Genomic DNA, 20,722 nt, shown 5'->3' on the forward strand with positions numbered 1-20,722 from the left:
GGGAGGAAGAGAGGGAACAAAGAAGGAAAAGAAGAATGGAGCTCCAGAAAGGGTTGAGGGAGAAAGAAGAGAGGGGAAGCAATGGAAAGAGTGGAGAGTGAGAAGGGAAGGAAGGGAAGTAGGAAAGAAGCGAATAAGAAAGGAAATAAAAGAAAGGCTGGAAAGAATGAACGAAGGTCAGAGGGAGTGAATGTCACCCAATTTCAGTTGCCCATTTTGTAGCCTTAGTGTGGTGAGAGGTGACCCAAGGGCTCAGTGAGTGTACTTGCATTTTCTAATGCTGATAAATCAGATTGGGGGTCCTATCGCCACAATATGTGGTGGTCAGCAAGAAGTTCCCCCTTTCCCCCCCGGAGTCAGACATTGTAGCCAGCCTTAATGTGGTGGAGGTAGTTAGTTTTTTCCTGGCTGGCAGGGCTCAGCATGGTTTCATCTCCTAAGGCTGATTAAGGCAGATAGCAGGTCTTGTTACCACACTGCCAGGGGTCAGCAAGATGGGGCCCAACCAGGACATTGTAGCCACCCTTAATGTGGTGGAGGTAGTTAGATTTTTCTTGGCTGGCAGGCCTCAGAATGTTTTCATCTTCTAATGCTGATAAAGGCAGATACAATAGACTCCATCAACACACTCAGCTGGTGAAGCTGGCATTCAGAGGGCTGAACAAACTGGGAACTGCCAATTATGTGCCATGGTGCCCTACCACATCTGTGCCATGCTGTTGTCCAACCAAATCTGTGCCATGCTGCTGTCCAACCAAATCTGTTCCATGATGCTGGCCTAACAAGTCTGTACCATGCTGCTGGCCTAACAAATCTGTGCCATGCTGCTGGCCTAACAAATCTGTGCCATGCTGCTGGCCTAGCCTAAACAGTCAACACCGGGTAAGCCTCTCTCTTACCCTGATATGTCATTTGTTACTAATAATGAAAGTGGGATTTGTTCTGGGAGACCATTCCAGAAGGTCAGGAGGATGCTAGAAAGAGCAGGGGTCTCTGGGATCTATGAAACTTTTTGGGTAACATGAAGGGGTGAGGATGGAAGGGTGAGATGAGGCAAGCCGATTCGCTCTTGCGTTGTCAGGGCTGGAACCTACTAAGGCTTTGTCTCTCCCGCTGTCATGTGTAGGGTAACAGTCTGGGTCGGATCTGAGCAACGAGCTGGCCAGGGCTCGGTCAACTCATGCTCGTCCTCTTTTGAGAGCCACGGAAGTGGGCTTGCGGCATGAGCTGCTGGCGCGGCTCAAATTTAGGATTACTTTGGCCTACCAAGAGTAGGTGAAATCTAGTCCTTTTAAAGTTTGTGCAGCTTCCGCCAAGCTCGCCTGCCTTGACTGCTTTCCACTTCTCTTCCTCCTTCATGGGGCATACTTGTTCAGCAGTAATCAGTGTCCCCACGCAAGACGATCTGGCTTGCTGAAGAAGTGACTGTTTAATTTTTTCTTGTTTCAACTGTTGTCCTGGCATTAAATCCTCTTGTTCCAGTCTGAACAGCCGCCTCAGTTCACGCCACAGAGCGCTCAGAAATGGAGGCAGACGTGTGGTTACAGTCACTCAGGGCAGCTTGTAAAATTCAGAGACCAGTTTGCTGATGCTAGGCCGTGCTTGATGGACTCTGGCATTTGTGTCTGTCCCTTTAGGCTCCCGAGATTTCAGCAGGAGTTCGGCCACTTTCCCTTCCTATACACATTCTGCACAAGTCTGACAGGCCAACCCTTGATGAATTGACGCATTTAATGTGATGAGAACAGGGGGCCTCTACATGCAGACATTCCGGCCAGCGAGAAATCCAGAGTAAGATGGGGTAACACAGGCAAGGTGATACCATGATAGGAGGAGCAGAGAGAGAGGGGGGGAGAGAGGGGGGAGCGATAGAGAGAGAGAGAGAATAGACATATTGATTTCTGGGACATATGTAGGGTGATGGCTTGGACGAACATGAAAGATACAGTATCTGTACAACCAGGGTAGCCCCAACGAGTGCAGGTAGGTGGAAATAGGAGAGCATAGGCAAGGTATGGCTGTAGATTGCAAGCAGCACAAACCATGGGCCTGAGGGAGGATGACACCCGAAAGCCTAGGCATGCTGTGACCAAAAAAAGAGGCCCAGTCCCCCCACTCTGCCTATTCCTTGCACTTGAATATTTACATTTACTGTTGTAGAAGTGTGGGAATGCTTTTCATGAAAAGGATTATAAAGTAGGGTTGCCAAAGAAAAATGCCAGCCATGTGTTGTTTAAAGAAACTGAAAGACCTCGTCTGGACACTAAATAGGGTTATAGATAAAAGTGTATTTATTCATTTGTAATGTGACTTTTCTGTCTTTGTACCCTTTAATTAGCAGTAATGGATCATTCAGGCAGCCCTATAACACAATTAAAAGTGTTTTCTATTAATATTTGCTGTTCGAAGTATGCACAGATAAGTGCTGAAAATACAGCTTTAGGTGACTGCTTATTTTTGTCCTGTATGGGGCATCAAAAATAATGAGCTGGCAACCCTAATCATAAGACTGGAAGTTTGTTGCAGGATCTCCTCTCTTGTATCTCTCCCTTGAGTACTCACCTTCTTGCATTCATTCCTCCAGTGCCTGCCTTCAAAATAGTCTTACTGCTTCCTTCATATTCGTGCACTCTACTACAACATTGACTTTCTACCATTACATTTTAATCAAAGAAATGAGCAAACAGCCAAGAAAGTATTTAAGCATTTTCACGCTGTGCGGCCGTTTTAAAGAGTGGGCGGGATCATGACGGCCCCCAGCCGTCATCAGCACATGCCCACCGTGATGCATGACGGACGGGGGCCGTCATCAGCATGGAAGGGGTTAAAGGCAAGTTTATGAAAATTGACTCTATGTTTAGGTGTCCAGGTGATCATAGCTCATCATCATCTCATGCAGCATTACGAGAAGGCGATGCAGCTGCATCATCAACAGGAGACAAAGCAGCATTGCCACAATCCCAATCATTCCCACCACATGACAAAACATTACAGTGCTCTGATCAAACCATAGATGGACCTTTTAGCACTGAAGCACCAATTGTGGCAGCACTGCAGACAACAACAACAACTATAGGAAACATAGAAAGCAAAAGTAAAAATGCTGTGTCAGCAGTGCCTCCATCTAGTACAGAAGGAGTCAGAAAAATTGCAGGTACACCAGCTAGGCCTACACTGCTACCAGAGACTGAAGAAAGCTCAGAAACTGAGAATATACCATCAGCAGATGAATCTCTGAGTCTAATATTACAAACAAGTGAAGGAATTGCTGAAATTGTAAGTGCACCAGATGTATCACTGCTGCTACCATTTGCTAAAGAAAGTGAAGAACCTACAAATGTGCTACTTGTTTCTGCAGTATTGCCAAACATTGAAGAGGAAACTGAAGACATTATGAGTAAGCATGTAAGTAAGTAAGTAAGTAAACTGAGCTTATAAAGCGCATGGTTACACTGACCAGTGTGTCCCCAAGCTATAGTACCAGCCTAACACAGCCTCCCTTGCCATCATATATCCCATTCCCCAGAGAAAACCTCTCCAGCCTACCCCCTAGGGAATAAGTGGGTTTTTAGCTCTTTATGAAAAGCCAGCTCTGAGATTTCCAACCGGAGTGTTAGAGGTAGCCTGTTCCATAGTTGTGCAGCCAGAAAGCGAAACGAGAGCCCTCCCATTCTCGCTCTTCTGATCTTAGGGACCTTAACCTGCCCCGCCCTGCTAGATCTCAATTGCCAGGTCGGATTGTATGAGGTTAGCAGGTTCTGAACATAACGGGGCCCTTTCCCCTGTGTGATCCGATGACTAACACATACGGCTTTGAACTGCACTCGTTCTTTAACTGGCAGCCAGTGTAGCATCTCCAGCGCTGTCTTAGAGGGAGCTCTCTTAGGCAGCATCAATACCAGATGAGCTGCCGCATTCTGAATGCGCTGAAGCCTCTGGATGCACCTCGCATTTTCTCCCAAATAGAGGGCATTACCATAGTCCAGCCTCGAAGTAACCAAGGCATGGACTAAGGATTTCCTAGCTGTTGTAGGTAATAAATCCAGAGTCTTCCTCAGGCCCCGCAAGATACCAAAACAGGTAACTGCAATTCGTCTAGTGTGGTACTCAAGCGAGATTTTAGAGTCAAGCCATACCCCCAGATTTCTAACTTGTTCACTGGGTGAGGGTAGAGGGCCAAGCGTCTGAGGCCACCACGCTGAAGTCCAGACTGACGGCGCCTTCCCAACAATGAGCACCACGGTTTTATCACCGTTTAATCTGAGACAGTTGCTGGCCATCCAGACAGCCAGTTCTTGTAAACAGGAGGTGAAATTACTGGCGGCACTCTCAGCTGGTTGTGCCAAAGCCACGACCAGCTGAGTGTCGTCAGCATATTTAACAACAACATAAGAGTGACGCAAAGGTGCTATAATGATAATTCACCAAAGCAACCAAGACACAAAACCAAAAAGAAAAAAGGAAAAAAAAAGTGAACCGGTAGTGTGTTGATTAAAGGAGAAAACCTTAATTCATAAAAGAACCTTCACTCACCAACCTAGTGCTTCATCATAGGGTTCCCACTGAGGGAACCGAATGTCCCCCCAGTGTGCTAAAACGCCTGATTTACAGCAGAGCTGGTTTTCGTAATGGGATCGTGTATTGTGCTCAAGTGAGGTGAATGTGAAAATGTAAAAGATAACAGCTGTACCCTAAATAATTTTATTAAATGGTCAGCTGGTACCATTAAAAACTAGTGAGCAGGACAGTCAGTGGTCTAGTTATTTGAAACATTGTGTCCTTAGGAAGTGTAGGTCGAAATGTTTCAGCTGTTTATTGCTCTATTCAGCTCAGCTTTCTTCAGGACCAAAACAGTTATCCCCGGTGGTCCACGCACGCTAAGGCGTGGCCTATCCGTGAGGATATCTATGTGAAAAAGAAAAAACTCACGGTTTTACCCGTGTGGGCACTCCTAGGACTCCCCAGGGGCCAGAACAACACGAGTTTGTCGTGCATGCACCATGGGCTTGCGGAGGGGGTTATTCTTCACGTTGCTACCAATTTGGTTAGCAACGACTCCCCACCTACAACCTATTCAGAACACATCCGCAGCCCGAAAAACAACGTGTCGTCTGCATATGACACAACTTCCACCCTGTATTTATCGGTACTTTCTGCCACTGGCACCACATAAAGATTAAAAAGGGTCAGGCTGAGGCTGGACTCTTTAGGGACCCCTTGTTTCAGGCTTATAGGTTTTGACCTATAAGGTCCCTGTGCTACTTGGAAACTACGATCATGGAGAAAGGATTCCAGCCATTCCCAAGCCTTACCAGCCATGTGGAATTAGATTTAGAAGGACTAGAATCAAGCAATACCCAGTTTTGCCAGGATTTGTACCCGAGTGATAGAGGGAACTTTTTAGACAAACCTTGGCATGATACTGAGTTATGAAGGTTTGTCATTAGAAGTGGCCCAAGCAAGCCCAGAGGATCCTTTCCACAAGATAATAAAAACAGGTGCTTTTCCGCAAAGTACTACTATAAGGAAAATAGGACTGGAGATAAGAATCCAAGACTGTGGTTGTGATACTCTTTAAAAATGGACAATGCATACTGTGCACCTTGTTTGCTTTTTGGAGATAGAAAACTTTCATCCTATCAGCAAGCATGGGCTAAATGTATAAAAAATTGACAAGGCATGTCTCGAAAAATTAAAGAACATGAAATGACGCGGTCACATTTAGCGGCTTGTGCTGTACATGGAAGATGGAGGCACGATGAGACGATCAATGCACAACTGGAATCCAACTACAAAGAGCAGGTGAACTATTGGACACAAATTCTGAGTAGGATCATCGATGTTACACTTCTGTTGTCAACTTACAATTTACCTTTCAGAGGACATAGGGAAAAACTGAAAGAAAAAGATGGTGGGAACTTTCTGGCAGTCATTGAACTTTTGGCCAAATATGATCCTGTTTTAAACCATCTGATTACAACAGAGAGTAGAGTTTAATACTTGAGTCCTGCTATTCAAAATGAGCTGATTGAAATGCTTTCAAATAAAGTGCAAAATGAGGTAGTAAGTGAAATAAAAATGCACCATTTTACTTTTCATGTTATAATAGACACAACGCAGGACATTAAAAAAGAAGACCAATTAAGCCTGGTTATCTGAAATGTAACACTGTGCCTTAAATCTGATGACATTCCAACTGAAATTAAAATTAAAGAAAGCTTTGTTGGTTTCTATAAAATTACAGACCAAAGTGCTGAGGGGATAGCAACAGAACTTGCAAACCTTATAGAGGACAAAGGCCTAGTGCTTTATAAATGTAGAGGTCAGGGATATGATGGTGCCAGCACAATGAGTGGTATATATAGTGGAATGCAAACTAGAATACGACAGAAAGAACCCAATGCAGTCTATGTACATTGCCGAATTGTATGACATTATACAGAAAGTATATTTATTTTTCAGCCAAAGCATCAAACGGTGGGAACTTCTTACCATTACAAAAGAGAGCACAACTTATTGAAAGCCAACACTGAAAAGACTCTGTCCAACACGTTGGGCATCCAAACATGATGCTCTCCATGCTTAACGCTATCGTTTTATGAACATCATGAAAGCACTCACTACCATTTTACTGCAGTTTAAAAAGGATGTGGAGCGCACAGAAGTGCAGGGTCTGAGGAAGTGCATGGAGACTTTTGAGTTTGTGGTAATGGTTGTAATCCAGTCCAAAGTGCTGGAGACAAAAAATATTGTGTCCAAACTGCTTCAGTCTAAAGATCTGGACCTTTTACAAGTATCAACTATGTTAAGTAGTGCAGCAAATACGTTTGCCAGTTTCAGAGAACAGTTTGAAGATTTTAAAAGCTCAGCATCTTTACTTGCAGCTGCATGGGGTATTCAATTGCATTTTACACAAAAATGACCACAACGCACAAAAAAGCACTTCGATGAATTCTGTGAAGACCAAAGACTGTGCAATCCTGAGGACCATTTTAAGGTGTCTGTGTATTATGCTAACATAGATGTTGTTGTAAATCAGATAAAAACTCAATTTGCTGGTATGAACACCATAATCCAATGCTTTCATTCCATGATGCCTTCAGAAATCCTCAGAGCTAGTGAGGAGGAGTTGTTTGAAGCAGCCATGACCCTGGCAGCTCATTACGAAAAAGACTTGTCCCTAGAGTTTCCACAACAACTCATCGCTTTCAAAGCAGTGTTGAAAGAACAAATACAACTTATCTCAGGTGGCACAATAAAGGATCTGGCTGACCTTTTATTTTTGAGAAACCATGCAATTCTGCCCAGTGTTTTGGATGTTGCAACAGCACTGAAACTTTTTTTAACAATTCCAGTTAATGTAGCCAGTGCAGAAAGGTCATTTTCAAAGTTAAAGTTAATCAAAAACTATCTCCGAAGCACAATGACGCAGGAAAGGCTGTCGGGGCTTGCAACTTTAAGCATTGAGAGTGATCAAGCAAACAAAATAAATGTGAAAGCTTTAACAGAAGAGTTTGCACGAAGAAAGGCCAAGAGACAAACATTCTTTCAGTCAAGTACATCTCTCCAATTCAGTGAACCAAACAGTAGTAGCCTTCAGCCACCAGTCTAATTTGCGAGTCACTCTTCCTGGTGTAAGCAGTCTTCAGCCTTGTGTTCACTCTTTAAGTATTGTTTTCTGGTGTACCAGCCTTCAAACTCTGCAATACATTTCATCAGGCTCCTGCAAGTACCTTTCCTACTTCAAGTCTGATTTTCTAAATGTATCTGTCCTTTGAGTCCCATAAGGAAGCTGTAGGTAATATGGCATTCTGCAAGATTATTATACTTTAAATATTGTTTGCTTATATATAGGCTACTCAATATTCTGAACATACGTTTATAGAGGCAAGAAGGAATGTATTCAGTTTTAACTGACATATATGCACCCCCTTGACACTTTCTTTTGCACAGACAAAAGGGGCATTATTTGACTAAACAGCTTTGTTTATTTTGCTGCTGAGCTTGTTATTGTTTTGCCGGTCACCTAAATATTTGCGCCTTTATGCACAAACTAAAGGGGCATACTTTGTCGAAACTGGTTTAATGTTTATGCTCCTAAACTTGTTGTTTTTATCACTCACGTTAAAATATTTTGCCCAAATAAAAGGGGTATTGTTTGACTGGACGGCTTTGTTGTTTATGCTGCTGAATTGTTATTACTTTACCAGGCCCTTTGAAATATTTATGCCTTTATGCAGAAACAAAAGGGGAATTAGTCTGACTAAATAGGTTTGATTTATGTATGCTGCTGTCTGCTGTACCTGTTACTGTTTTGCTAGTCACTTTGAAATATTTGAGCCTTCAAAAAGGGAATTGTTAGTTTAAACTAGTTTGATTATTGTATGGTGTTGTAGTTGTTGTTTATCAGTTGCTTTGAAATATATGTGCCTTTATGCACAAACCAAACGGGGAATTGTTTGACTAACCTGGCTTCATTTTGGCATACTGCTGGACTTGTTTTTACCATGCACTTTGAAAGTATTTTCACCTTGATGCAAAAAGAAAGTTGGATTGTTTTACAAAACATGCTTGAATTTTATATATTGCTGGACTGGTGATTGCTTTGTTTTGCACTTTGAAAGTATTTTCACTTTTTCTTTTGCTTTACCAACTACAGTTTGTATAGATTGCATTAGGTACTTGCTGATATGGTTTATTTTATTCTACATGCAGTGTTATTTATGGTGTTGCTTGAACTTGTCTGTAATACGTGTACCTTAAATCTTGTATTTAGCATTGTCTACACTACAGAAATGATAAATTAAAACAGACAAACATCTGCATCAATGTTCTGAAGCATCAAAACAGTTTTCTTCCTCAGCCTTGTTAGCCTGCCTGTTTTGCAGTGCTTACTTATAAAGACATTATGATTGAAATTGCTTCCTCAGTTCACATGATTATCATGCACAACGCTTGACAGTCGCTAGTGTGTGGCATGCAGATAATTCACCAGTCTATTTCTCTTCACTTTCGCAGGATACTGAGTTATAGCTTGTGTACTTCTCATGAATATTGTCAGTCGAGTTTTTATGGAATTGCAGGTTTGGGTTTGTCTTTCAAAGTATCGTCAATTCTATTTCAGACTCTTCATAGTTGTTCTTTGTTCTTCAGCCATAGGCAGTTCCTGAGACAATAGAATCACTCCTTGGCATTGTTCTGATTGCTGCCTCAGTTGAATAATCTGCGTTGACAGCATTGTTACTAATGACATAGTTTTTATGTTAAGAGTGTTTCCCACTTTCTCATTAGAACTTAGAGTCATTTCATTTAAATGTTGGAGGTTTCAAATCAAAATATGCTATATTTCTGGGTGGTAGGGCAAAGTGGTAGATGATGAGCTGCGCCGCCGGGGGAGGGGGGCCCCCTCCATGTCCTTTGCAGGTGGGACCTCTCAAGTTTCGTTACGCCACTGGATGAGCCCCTTCACGATGCAGGTGCTGTCTGTGGTTGTCGAGCTCCGCAGTCCGTTGAAGTGATGTCGTTGATCGGCTCCTGCATCGAAGGGAAAAGCGTCAGTTCCGATCCGTACAAATTCATCACTCCATCGATTTTTATGGTTCTGTACAGCAGAAGCTCCCTTTCAAGGGCCCAGGACTGGATTGGCATTACTTGGCAGGGAAGGACTCACAGATGGCAGAGTCCAGGTGCTGTTTCAGAGTTGTAGGAAGTCTTTGAAGGCCCTGAGGGGGCAAGCCAGTATATCCTAGGAATCACTCTGGATTCAAGTGTTTCAGCTAATCCCATCCTCTTCGTCAGTGTGAGGGTAGACTAAATTTGCAGCTCTACCTGCCTATCAAAAGATTAGAAATAAGAGAGTTGAGTCATGGGCTCTGCATGCCGTTCAGCCATGACTTTTTGACTGGAAGAAATATCCAGGTCCTTGACTCGCTGCTCCTCTATTCATCAGTGTGTGCAGGGAGCCACAATATTTATTAGGAGGAATCCCCTTATTTTTTTTACTTTATCGCAAGAGCTCTAATTTTCTTGGTTGAGCCCCTCCAGGGGCTTCATTATTTGAAGGATTTTGAGACCTGAAGCCTTGCAGCAGGAAAGCACAGGCATCTATGCGATTGCATCATTAAAGCCTGTCACAAGATCAGCACAGAAGAGGTGTCCTCATTGGATGGCAATAACTCTGCCGGGAAGAAGGAAAATGACGATATAAAGGTTGGGAACATGATGGAAGGTTCCCCTAACCACTAGAAAGAAGTTACAGACCAAGTCGACCTGTGACTCGTGTGTTCATTCAGCCTGTCAAACAGACAAAGTAAAATAAAGTGGCAACTCGCAAGAAATCATAATGCCACAGAACATCGCTGGCTAAGCGGAGCAAAGTAAAGTAGTGCATCAGATATTTCTTGACATTGGGAATGTTTTAGGCATTAAACCAGGGGGGACATTTACTAATCATTGAGCCAACGCAGCAAAAAAAAAAATTGCTGAAATGTTCTGTGCTTACAAAGTTATGGAGCATTTCTGCTCTCTCATTGTGCACGATAGTTGGGAAGGCGTAGCATTTTGATACATTCACATGTTTACAAGTTTTTCTAAATCTGAGAATATTAATACATGTTTTGACAACAAGATTGAAAATTCCAATCAGTAGAACCGGAGATATGAATTTTTAAAGTTTATAGTGAAAAATGGCACCTAAGAGATCAAATCCTCACACGCCCCCCCCCTGCCCCCACCACCAGCGTTTTATGTGTGCCACAACTGGTTGGAGGAAGTTGCGGTGAAGATTCCATTGCTAGGACCTAGTCTCTTTTTTGGAAGTCGAAAAATTTCCTGCGGGTCAAAGCTGAAGGCTGTAGTTGACAAAGACTTCATGAGGCTGGTGACCACTTCTGCGAGCAGCCATTGAACAGGATTTGTTGTTGTGGAAAAGAACATAGCAGGGCTGCTGCAGAGTCAGGCGGCTGGTGATGCACCTTGGGCGGATCGACGAGCTGGTAGGTCTCGGTCTCCTCTCGGTTCTCACAGCACTTTTTGGATTTGAGCTATCGGGGCACCTTAAGCACCACGGGCCCAGGACTGGAGAGGCACCGCTTGTAGGGTCAGAATGCACTCTGGAAGGGTCCATGTGTGGGTTCAAGATGGTTGGAAGCTTTTCTATCCCTGAGGCTCTGATCAGAAGGCCAGCCAACTAACCCCTGGAGTCTCTTTGGAAGTTCTGGGTTCAAAGGAAAGAAAAGAGCTCAAATAGCAAGGCAGACCTCTGGGGCTCAGAGCAGGCTTCAGGCAGCAGAGTAGTCCTTCTTGGTGCAGCAAAACAGTCCTTCTGAAGTGCACAGCGGGCCACAGCAGCAGGCTGTCCTCTGAGAGTCCTTCAGCTGGTCCAGGAGTGAGCTGAATAGTGGGTCTGAAGGTCCTGTTATATATCTGGTGAATCCTTTGAAGAAGGAGACATTTCTGGAGACTTCTCCTCACAGAGGTATTTGTAATTTCCTGCCTCCCTGCCCTGGTCCCAGACTGTGTAGGCACAATAGGCTAGTGTGAAGTTCTTTGTGTGAGAGCAGGGCACAGTCTATTGAAATGCAAGTGTGGATGTGCTCACCTCCTGAATAAAATGCCCCATCTAGGCACACCTAGTCCCTCTATTGTGTGGCTGTCTGGGAGGAATACACAAAGGCCAACTGTCAACTATACTCAGTCATGTGGCCCAGGAGCAAGCTGCAAGTACTAAATGGGTTGAAAAAGAAGATGCCAACTTTCAGAAAATGGCATTTTCAGACCTGTGATTTAAAATCCGGCCTTACCATTAAAGAGTATTTTCAATTCCAACTTCTTAGACATCAAACATGACTTCTCTACCTGCTTCCAATCAAACGTTAGCATTTATTAAATGTAATAAGATAACCCAATGTTTTTCTATGGGAGATGTAGGGTTCACTGTAGTGAAAAATTAATTTGTGAGTTTTCACGAGCAGGACATGTAAAACTCAAAAGTACATGCCCAACATTTTATGACAATACGCCCTGCCCTATTGGCTGTCTCAGTTGTACTGTAATAAAAAAAAGAAGTTTTAGGTATGGCAAGAGGGTTATTTTGGCAAGTCAAATTGGCAGTTTAAAACTGCATTCAGGCTGCAATGGCAGGCCTGGGATATGTTTTAATGGGCCCGTTAAGTGGATTGCACATTAACTGCTCTAGGCCCACCAGCAGCATTTAATTTACCAGCCCTTTTTATATGGTGGTAAGTGAATTAAATATGCCAATTAGGTGTAATTCAATGGTACCATGTTTTAGGGAGAGAGCACAAGCACTTTAGCACTAGTTAGAAGAGGTAACGTGCAGAGAGTCCTAAGGCCAACAAAACCGAATTCAGAAAAATAGGAGGGGCGAATGCAAACTGTTTTGGGGAACACCACTCTAAGGCTGACAGTTCTAACAAAAATGTTAAGAGAGACGTACAGAAACCAACAGCAAACTATAAAACAAAAATGTATACATTGTGAGCAGAGAGAGTGCAGAATGTGAAAAGGAAAGAGAGAAGGGCACTGAATATGAGAAGAAACAAAGATGCAAAGTTCCATTCAGTGAGGAACATGTCACTTGCCAGTCAGTGGCAAGCAATACTTTACCCTTGATTGGTCGCCCACATGCCAGGCTGAGTAGAGGAATCTGAGCTTTGCCCAGGTAACAGCCTGGCTCTGTGTCCTCATCATCAAAAACATACACCCACAGTGAATCGAACCGCAGGTAGTTGTCCAAGTCGGAGGTCACCGGAACAGGGAAAGTGATATTGTCGCCAAAGTAGGGGTTGTTGCTGTATGGCACGATGGGGGTGTCATGGTCAGGGAAGTCAAAGAAACGGTAGATGGCATATGGGCTGGGCTGTGAGCCCAGCCAGCGGCTCCGCACCCCACTGCAGCTCTCAAGGCGCACCACCAGCTCGTTCTTCTGTCCCCCAGAACCAGGGGCTCCCCAAGCCTGAAACATAAGAAATAAAGGATTTAAAAACCATTGATGATCCGTGACTTTGATTACTTCTATCTGGGATGCATATCTTAGGAGGAAATTAGCCTGATAAATTGTGGTCTTTATGCTGTATAGGTTACAGTATCTGTTTGTTTGCTAAATGTGGGACAAGAGCTGGTGAGGTGAGCCCGGGGGATGTGCTTGAGCTTATGTCATGTATTAGCAGCTAAAGAGATACGCACTACAGGTGTATTCTATGAAGGTCCCAGGACATGTTTCCTATAGTGTGTAAATATATTACGGGTTTCATGCGGTGTGTCCCAGATTGTATTAAATGGCAATCTCACAATCAATTTCCTATTGTATGAGTTGAGTTCCTGGGTTGTATTATAGGGATATCCTAGACTCTCTTTCCTACACTATATAAAGATGGTACAGGTCTAACACCGTGGTCTATGTGGGCCTTTATTATTACGTCATGAGGTGAGTTTCAGTATTGTATTCTTTGATGGTTCCAGCACCTGTCTCGTACAGAATGAGTTGAAGTCCTTGGCTGTATTCAATCAATCATTCAATCAGTTGTTTGTTAAGTGCGACTACTCACCCGTAAGGGTCTCAAGGCGCTGGGGGTAGAAGGGTGCAGGTTCCAGTCCATCAGGGAGGGGGTCCGTCAAGGAGCCAGGTTTTGCGGTTTCTCTCGAAGATGGGGAGCGATGTTTTCTGCTGGAGGTGGAGCGGAAGGGCGTTCCAGGCTCTGGCCGAGAGGAAGGAGAAGGAGCGTCCTCCTGATCTGGTCTTTCAGGTACGGAGGACCACGGCGTAGGAGAGCTGAGCATATTGTAGGGTCCTTTGGGGTGCATGGAAATTCAGTCGGCTGTTCAGGTATGCTGGTCCGGTGTCGTGGAGGGCCTTGTGTGCGTGGGTGAGCATCTTGAAGGTGACTCTGGCCTTGATGGGGAGTCAGTGGAGTGTACACAGGTGCTGGGAGATGTGGCAGTATCTTGGCAGGTTGAGGACCAGTCTTGCGGTAGCGTTTTAGATGTTCTGTAGCTTGCCGGCGAGGTTTTTGTTTATTCCGGCGTAGAGGGCATTGCCGTAGTCGAGTCTGCTGGTGACTAGAGCATGAGTGACGGTCTTTCTGTGTTCAAGGGGGATCCATTTGAAAGTCTTACGTAGGAGGTGGAGGGTGTGGAAGCAGGAGGACGAAACAGAGTTGATCTGGCGGTACATTTTGAGCTCGGAGTCCAGGATGATTCCCAGGTTGTGTGCGTGGTCCGAGGGGGTGGGTGGGTTTCCAAGGTCAGGGGGCCACCAGGTGTTGTTGCAGGCGTAGGGGTTTGGGCCCATGATGAGTACTTCTGTCTTGTTGGTGTTAAGTTGTATGCAGCTGTTTTTCATCCATTTGGCGACGGCTTCCATGCCTTCTCGAAAGTTGTGCAAAAAGAACAATTGATGGACAGAATGCAGAACAATGTCATACATTCACCCCATTACAGATATTTGGGCCTAAATCCATGTTTTTTTTGCTCACCATGCCATTCCAGTTTGAACCCAGCCATATGCAAATCAGCCTTGACCCTGTGCCCCATGGGAACAGTCCAGCCTGAACTGCCAGGCCAGGCCAGGTCCTCCCTGGACTGGAAACAAGCATCCTAGGACCGGGCTTTCAGCTCTCATCAGCCAGGACAGCTTGATTCCAGTGCATGGAGAGCATGGGACCCATGTCTGAGCATACCTGTCCCACTCGGGGTGACAAATGCAAAAAGAACAATTGATGGACAGAATGCAGAACAATGTCATACATTCACCTCAGTACAGTGATCTGGGCCTAAATTCATCGTTTTTTTGCTCACCATGCCATTCCAGTTTGGACCCAGCCATATGCAAATCAGTTTTGACCCTGTGCCCCATGGGAACAGTCCAGCTTGAACTGCCAGGCCAGGTTCTCCCTGGACTGGAAACAAGCATCCTAGGACCGGTTTCGGGCTTTCAGCCCTCATCAGCCAGGATAGCTTGATTCAATTGGCAAGGAGAGCACGGGACCCACGTCTCCATCTGACTCGGGGTGACAAGGATGCTTGTTTCCGGTCCAGGGAAGACATGGCTTGGCAGTTTGGGCTGGACTGTTCCCATGAAGCACAGGGTCAGACTGATTTGCATATGGCCATGTCCGAACTGGGGTGGCGGAGTAAGATAACGAACGATGATGGATTAAACCCAGATCAGGTGACCGGGGATGAGTGCATGCAATGTTTAACACTCCGTCCATCATCCCCGTTGGTTTTGCTTTGTTCGCCCGAAGTTGGCAGGATATGCCCAGACGTGGGTCCCATGCTTACTTTGCCACTGGATTCAAGCTAGTCTGGCTGATTAGCCAGAAACCGGTCCCAGGATGCTTGTTTCCGGTCCAGGGACGATATGGCATGGCAGTTCGGGCTGAACTGTTCCCATGAGGCACAGGGTCAGACTGATTTGCATATGGCCATGTCTGAACTGGGGAGGTAGAGTGAGTTAAAGAATGATGATGGATTAAACCCAGATCCTTTGACTGAGGGTGAGTGCTTGTATTGTTAAACACTCCGTCCATCATCCCCTTTGGTTATGCTTTTTTCTCGAGAGTTGTGTCTGGTGGTGTTCGGTTCGTTGGATAGGGAGAGGAAGCCAGATTGGGAGGAGTCGAGGATGTTGTGCTCTTCAATGAATGTGGCGAGTTGGCTGTTGATGGCTTTCTCGATGACTTTCGCTGGGAACGGGAGCAGGGAGATGGGTCTGTAGATTTTGAAGTCGGTGGAGTCCGTTGAGGGTTTCTTCAGGAGGGGGTTGACTTCAGCGTGTTTCGAGTCGTCTGGGAACGAGGCGGTCGCCAGGGAGCGGTTGATGGTGTGGCGGAGTATGGGTGCGATGGTGCCGGCAGCTCTGTTGTAGATGTGGTGGGGGCAGTGGTCCGTGGGGGCCCGGAGTGGATTGACTACATCGTCTTCAGTGTCTCTTCGGTGGTGAGGGCTGCCAGTTGTCAATCGCTGGCTTCAGGGTGTCAGGGGGGATTGGCGGGGGTTCGGTATGTTGGTTGTCTTTGTCAAAGTTGTCATCGATACTCTTGATTTTGTGGTAAAAGAAGGTGCTGAGTTTGTGGCAAAGGTCTTGTTAGGAAGGAATGTCCGCTGATTCGCTGGTGGGCTGGGCAAACTCCTTGATGATGATGAAGAGTTCTTTGCTGTTGTGTGCATGTTGGAGATTCTGTCTTCAATCACTTTTTTCCTAGTTTTTCTGATGAGTTGGTGGTGGGCGTTGGTAGTGGCTCTGAAGTTGTTGTGTGCTTTTGTGGATTTGGTGTTCCTCCAGGCCTTTTCGAGGCGGCGGTGAGTGCATCTGGACTCTCGAAGTTCAGTGGTGAACCATCTAGCTTTCTTGGCGGGGGTGTTGTTGTTTTTCTTGAGGTGGCTATGGTGTTAGCGCTGTTGGAGATCCAACTGTGCAGGGTTCGGGCTGCGGTGTTGGGGTCATCGTTTCCAGCGATGGTTGGGGTGGAGTTGCTGAGTGAGGAGGTGAGCTGGTCGTCGGTGATTCTGGTCCAGTTTCTTTGTGGGAGCAGTTGCTGGTGTTTGTGAATGGTGGGTGTTCTGAAGGTGAAGTGGACGCAACAGTGGTCAGTCCATGGGAGTTCGGTGGTGTGGCTGAAGGAGATGGAGTTTCCTGTTGTGAAGAGGGGGTGCAGTAGTTCGGTCACAATTTGGCGGAGTCCAATATTGTGGAGGTTGTCCAGGAGGGATGTGGTGTTGGGGTCCAGTTGGTTGTCGAGGTGGAAGTTGAGGTCTCCAAGCAGGGTGTAGTTGGTGGATGTGATGGCATTCGGGGAGAGGATGTCCGTGTTGGAGATGGTGAACGGTCCGCGTGGTCCAGGGGGTCGGGAGATGAGGGTTCCTCGGAGGGTGGTGGTAGGGCTGGTCAGTATCTTGAAGTGAAGGTGTTCCATCAGGTCTGTGGTTTCGTCGGGGAGTGTGCTCAGGCAGAGGGTAGATTTGTGGACAATGGCGATGCCTCCTCCTGGGCGTGTGGGGCGGTCCTTCTGGAGATCTTGTATCCTTGGGGAATGGCGATGGCAATGTCTGGCCCAGAGGGGGTGTTGGTCCAGGTTTCGGTGAAGAATGCTATGTCCGGGGTGGTGCTGTCGAGGAGGTCCCAGATTTAGGTAGCGTGTTTGTGGAGTGATCAGACGTTGAGGTGGATGCATTGCAAGGTCTTCGGTGCAGGTGTGTGCTTGCGGTTGTGCTGGGTCCATGTTCCTAGCAGTGCTGTAGGATTGTCTGCAGCGGTGATAGCTGAAGGGTCCGTAGGTGTTGGCTGGTGTTGCTAGCATGCAGTTGTTGTTGCAGCCTGGGTTGATTGTGTGGAGTGCTGCAGGGTCGTATCGTTGGCGGTGCGGAGGTACAGGGTCCCTGGTGCTGGTCGCGGTCGTGTAGCGGACGGGCGCAGACGGGCTTGCCTTTGGCGCGCCAGCATCATGGCTGCACAGCGGGTGGCATTTTATGGGGGAGGGAGGTGCAACTGGGAGGAGGGAGCAGGAAAATGGCAGAGTGGAGGGGCCCCGGGGGCAGGAGCTGCAGGTGGGGGCGTGGGAAAAACAGGTGGAAAACGGCACGAATGGGAGAGAAAGAGGGTGAAAACAAACAAATTGGGCAGGATCGAAGGAGAGTACAACAAAAGGCAAAACAGACAGTGTGGGGAAAAAGCAATGAAAAGTAATAACACAAGGCACAACAAACAAATGTGGGCAAAAAGCAATGAAAATACAGCACAAGGCACAACAAGCAAATGTGGGCAAAAAGCGAAGAAGGTGCGACAGGGGGCAACCCTAGACTCGAACCCCTACCAGCCTTCGGCAGAGGCACAGCATGGCAGACCGGAGTTATGGCAGGTGAGAGCAGGTCCCTGGCCGTGGTCAGAGATCCTGCTCGCGCGCACCACGCAGTGGCCGGCATTTTATGGAGGAGGTGCAGTTGGTAGGTGGGAGCGGGAAGACGGCGGAGGGGTGGGCCTGCGGAGGCAGCAGCAGCTTGTGGGGCGTGGGAAAAATAGGCAGAAAACAGTGCAAATGGGAGAGAAAGAGGGCGAAAACAAATAAATTGTGCAGAATTGAAGGAGAGTACAACAGTAGGCAAAACTGACAGTGTGGGCAAAAAGCAATGAAAAGTAACAACACAAGGCACAACAGCAAATGTGGGCAAAAAACAATGAAAATAAAGCACAGGGCACAACAAGCAAATGTGGGCAAAAAGCGAAGAAGGTGTGACAGGGGGCAAACGTAGGCTCGAACCCCTACCAGCCGTTGGCAGAGGTAAAGCACGGCAGACCAGAGCTACGGGGGAGAGAGAAGGTCCCTGGTCAGGGTCAGAGGTCCTGCTCTATGACTAAATTAACCTCTGCTTCCTGAAGGTGTAAAGAAGGTAAACGGGCTCTGAGATGAGTCTCACATCATGCACAATGGGGGTCCCAGGCCCGTTTTTCTCCATTCTGTGTAAGTTCAAGGGTTGTATTCGGGGAGGTTCCATGCACTGTTTCCTATAGTATGCAAAGATGTTACAGGGGCACTGAGGTGAGTTCTAAGGTTATATGCTGTGGAGAGTCTTGTTTTCTAAATAGCTGATACATGGCTTATAATGGGGGCTCCTTGGAGGTGATTCTGTGCATATGTTGGTGGTTCATGGCGTGTTGAGATGAGTCTGAATGCATTCAATGGAGATTCTGGGAATTATCTCAGAGATAATGTTGGAACAGGGAATAGTGTAGTGAGTGCCAGGTCACATTCGGGGTTGTAACGCAGGCCACTGCAGCCCCGCAGTGCAGGTGGGACCCAACCCTCCATGGGACCCCCAATCCTTCAAGGGGGGGCTCCATTTTGCCAAGGGCCAAAGAAGTTCTCTGAGATATGGAAGACTCAAGGGCCCCCCATCTAGTTCAGCAGGGGTGCCTCATCATTTTGCGTTAGGCCATTGGTCTCATTCACTCCGTAAGGGTATTTCAGAGGTCAGTAGGCGAGCCCCAGGGTGTATTCTATGGAGATCTCAGAAAGTGCCCGACACTTCAGATCCTTAAGGGAAAGCGATGCCAGTCCCTCACCTCTTATTTCTTGTATAAAAGGTGAGGTAGGGGCTGATTGAGCCCAAATGTCCACGGACTCGATAATTCTCGCTTCGGTGCCTACTCAAATCATGGGTTCACACTCTGCAACTCTGGGCAATAGCTTGCTTAATCTCCACTACGGCCCCCCCGCGGCGGGATGCCTGGCTTTCACCTTGGGGATGCCCAGTACGGGTTATCTCACAGGGAAAAACCAGGACGGGTTCCCAAAGCAAGCGCCTTGAGACCTTGTGGTGAAAAGGCGCTATATAAGAACCATTGACATTGACATTGACATTGACTCTGTGGCCCAATGTATGGACATCTCAGGAAATGTTTCTCATATTAAGGAAGTACCTGATTTGGTGGGACAAATCCAATGCTGTATCTACTTCAGATCTCGAGAAGTTTATCATAGAATGGAAGTATGAGGCTTGCTGGGTGAGTAATAAACCTGGCTGGGAGGTGGCCCCCAAGCCATGTCTGACACCATGAGCTACGCCCGACATGTCGGCCAACTGGGATTTTTAATCACATAGTTATAATAGTGAGAGTGAAATTAAAAATACATAAATTCAATACTGGGTTATTGTGTTAAACATAACATGGGACCACTTATTGATGGAGCAAGGTTTTACACGTAAAGTGACTTGCTCGTACTCAACCTTCTCGAAATAACATTAATGTACTAATTAACATGTTTTTGTCTTATTAATATTGCACTACACGACATAATAGGTATCTAGGGGAAGCTTGTCAATGTGCTTCTACTAACTATAATCGGCTTGCACTAAAATGGCTGCTGCTACGCGGGATTTTCTACTGCGCATGCGTTTGTCATGCCCACGTGATATGCTTGGAGGGAAAACTTCTGCTTCTGCACAATAGAACTAAGATGGCCGTTATGTGTCCTAACTTGCAAGAAGCTTGCACCGCTGCCTTGCTAGGCTGTCTGTTTCGCATAATCACTAACGCATTAGTATAAAATAAAATAATGGGAGTAGAGTAGAAAGAAGTGGTATACAGTGTATTCATTTATTCCGTGTCTCTAAAACTGTTCTTTTCTATTTTTACATGATAAACTGAATGGGCCTAAAATGCTTTGCTGAACTCCAATTTGGAGAAGCTGCGACTGCGCGACAAGTCCTGAAGTTACAGAAGCTGTAGCCTTGAATCATGGCCAAGACGGACATGGAAGGCGGAGAAGAATGAACTTCTTGCCTTGACAGAGGAAGCTCAGTTGATAAAATTGTTTATTAAAATAAAACATTTGATACATTTCATTTCCGGGAGGAATAAAAGGAACATGGGTTGATAAAGTTATGGGAGGGGATGTCATGAATACATGATTGACAAGTTGCCTCTAAAAAAATGTGGGGCATATTATCAAGGGGGTTTATCTCCGCTTTTTTGGCTTTAAAAGCCAAGAAAGCAGAGATAAAATTATCTCCCTATTGCCTAGCTGTCGCTAACACCAGTTAGCGACAGCTAGTAGGAGATAGCGACCATCTTGGGCCCCACTTTGCATGTCAGTGATATTTATCACTAATGACATGCAAAGGGGGCGTGCCAAGATGTTAGCGACTGGAAACAGTCGCTAACATCACTATCTCCTATTACCAACTTTTGGAGATATTCGCG

General features: G+C 46.0%; 1 protein-coding gene across 3 annotated transcripts in view; it reads right to left on the reverse strand.

Moving 5' to 3' along the window:
- LOC144755675 (X-linked retinitis pigmentosa GTPase regulator-interacting protein 1-like) overlaps positions 1–20,722 on the reverse strand; it is a 434,709-nt gene that overhangs the window by 118,017 nt on the left and 295,970 nt on the right. For all 3 annotated transcript variants that reach the window (XM_078644845.1, XM_078644846.1, XM_078644848.1), the window contains one exon: positions 12,628–12,976. In XM_078644845.1, coding sequence (XP_078500971.1) covers positions 12,628–12,976 — 349 coding nt within the window. The remainder of the gene's footprint in view (positions 1–12,627; positions 12,977–20,722) is intronic.

The sequence above is a fragment of the Lissotriton helveticus genome, chromosome 5_1 (genome assembly GCF_964261635.1).
Source record: "Lissotriton helveticus chromosome 5_1, aLisHel1.1, whole genome shotgun sequence".
In the NCBI taxonomy this organism is placed as follows: Eukaryota; Metazoa; Chordata; class Amphibia; order Caudata; family Salamandridae; genus Lissotriton; species Lissotriton helveticus.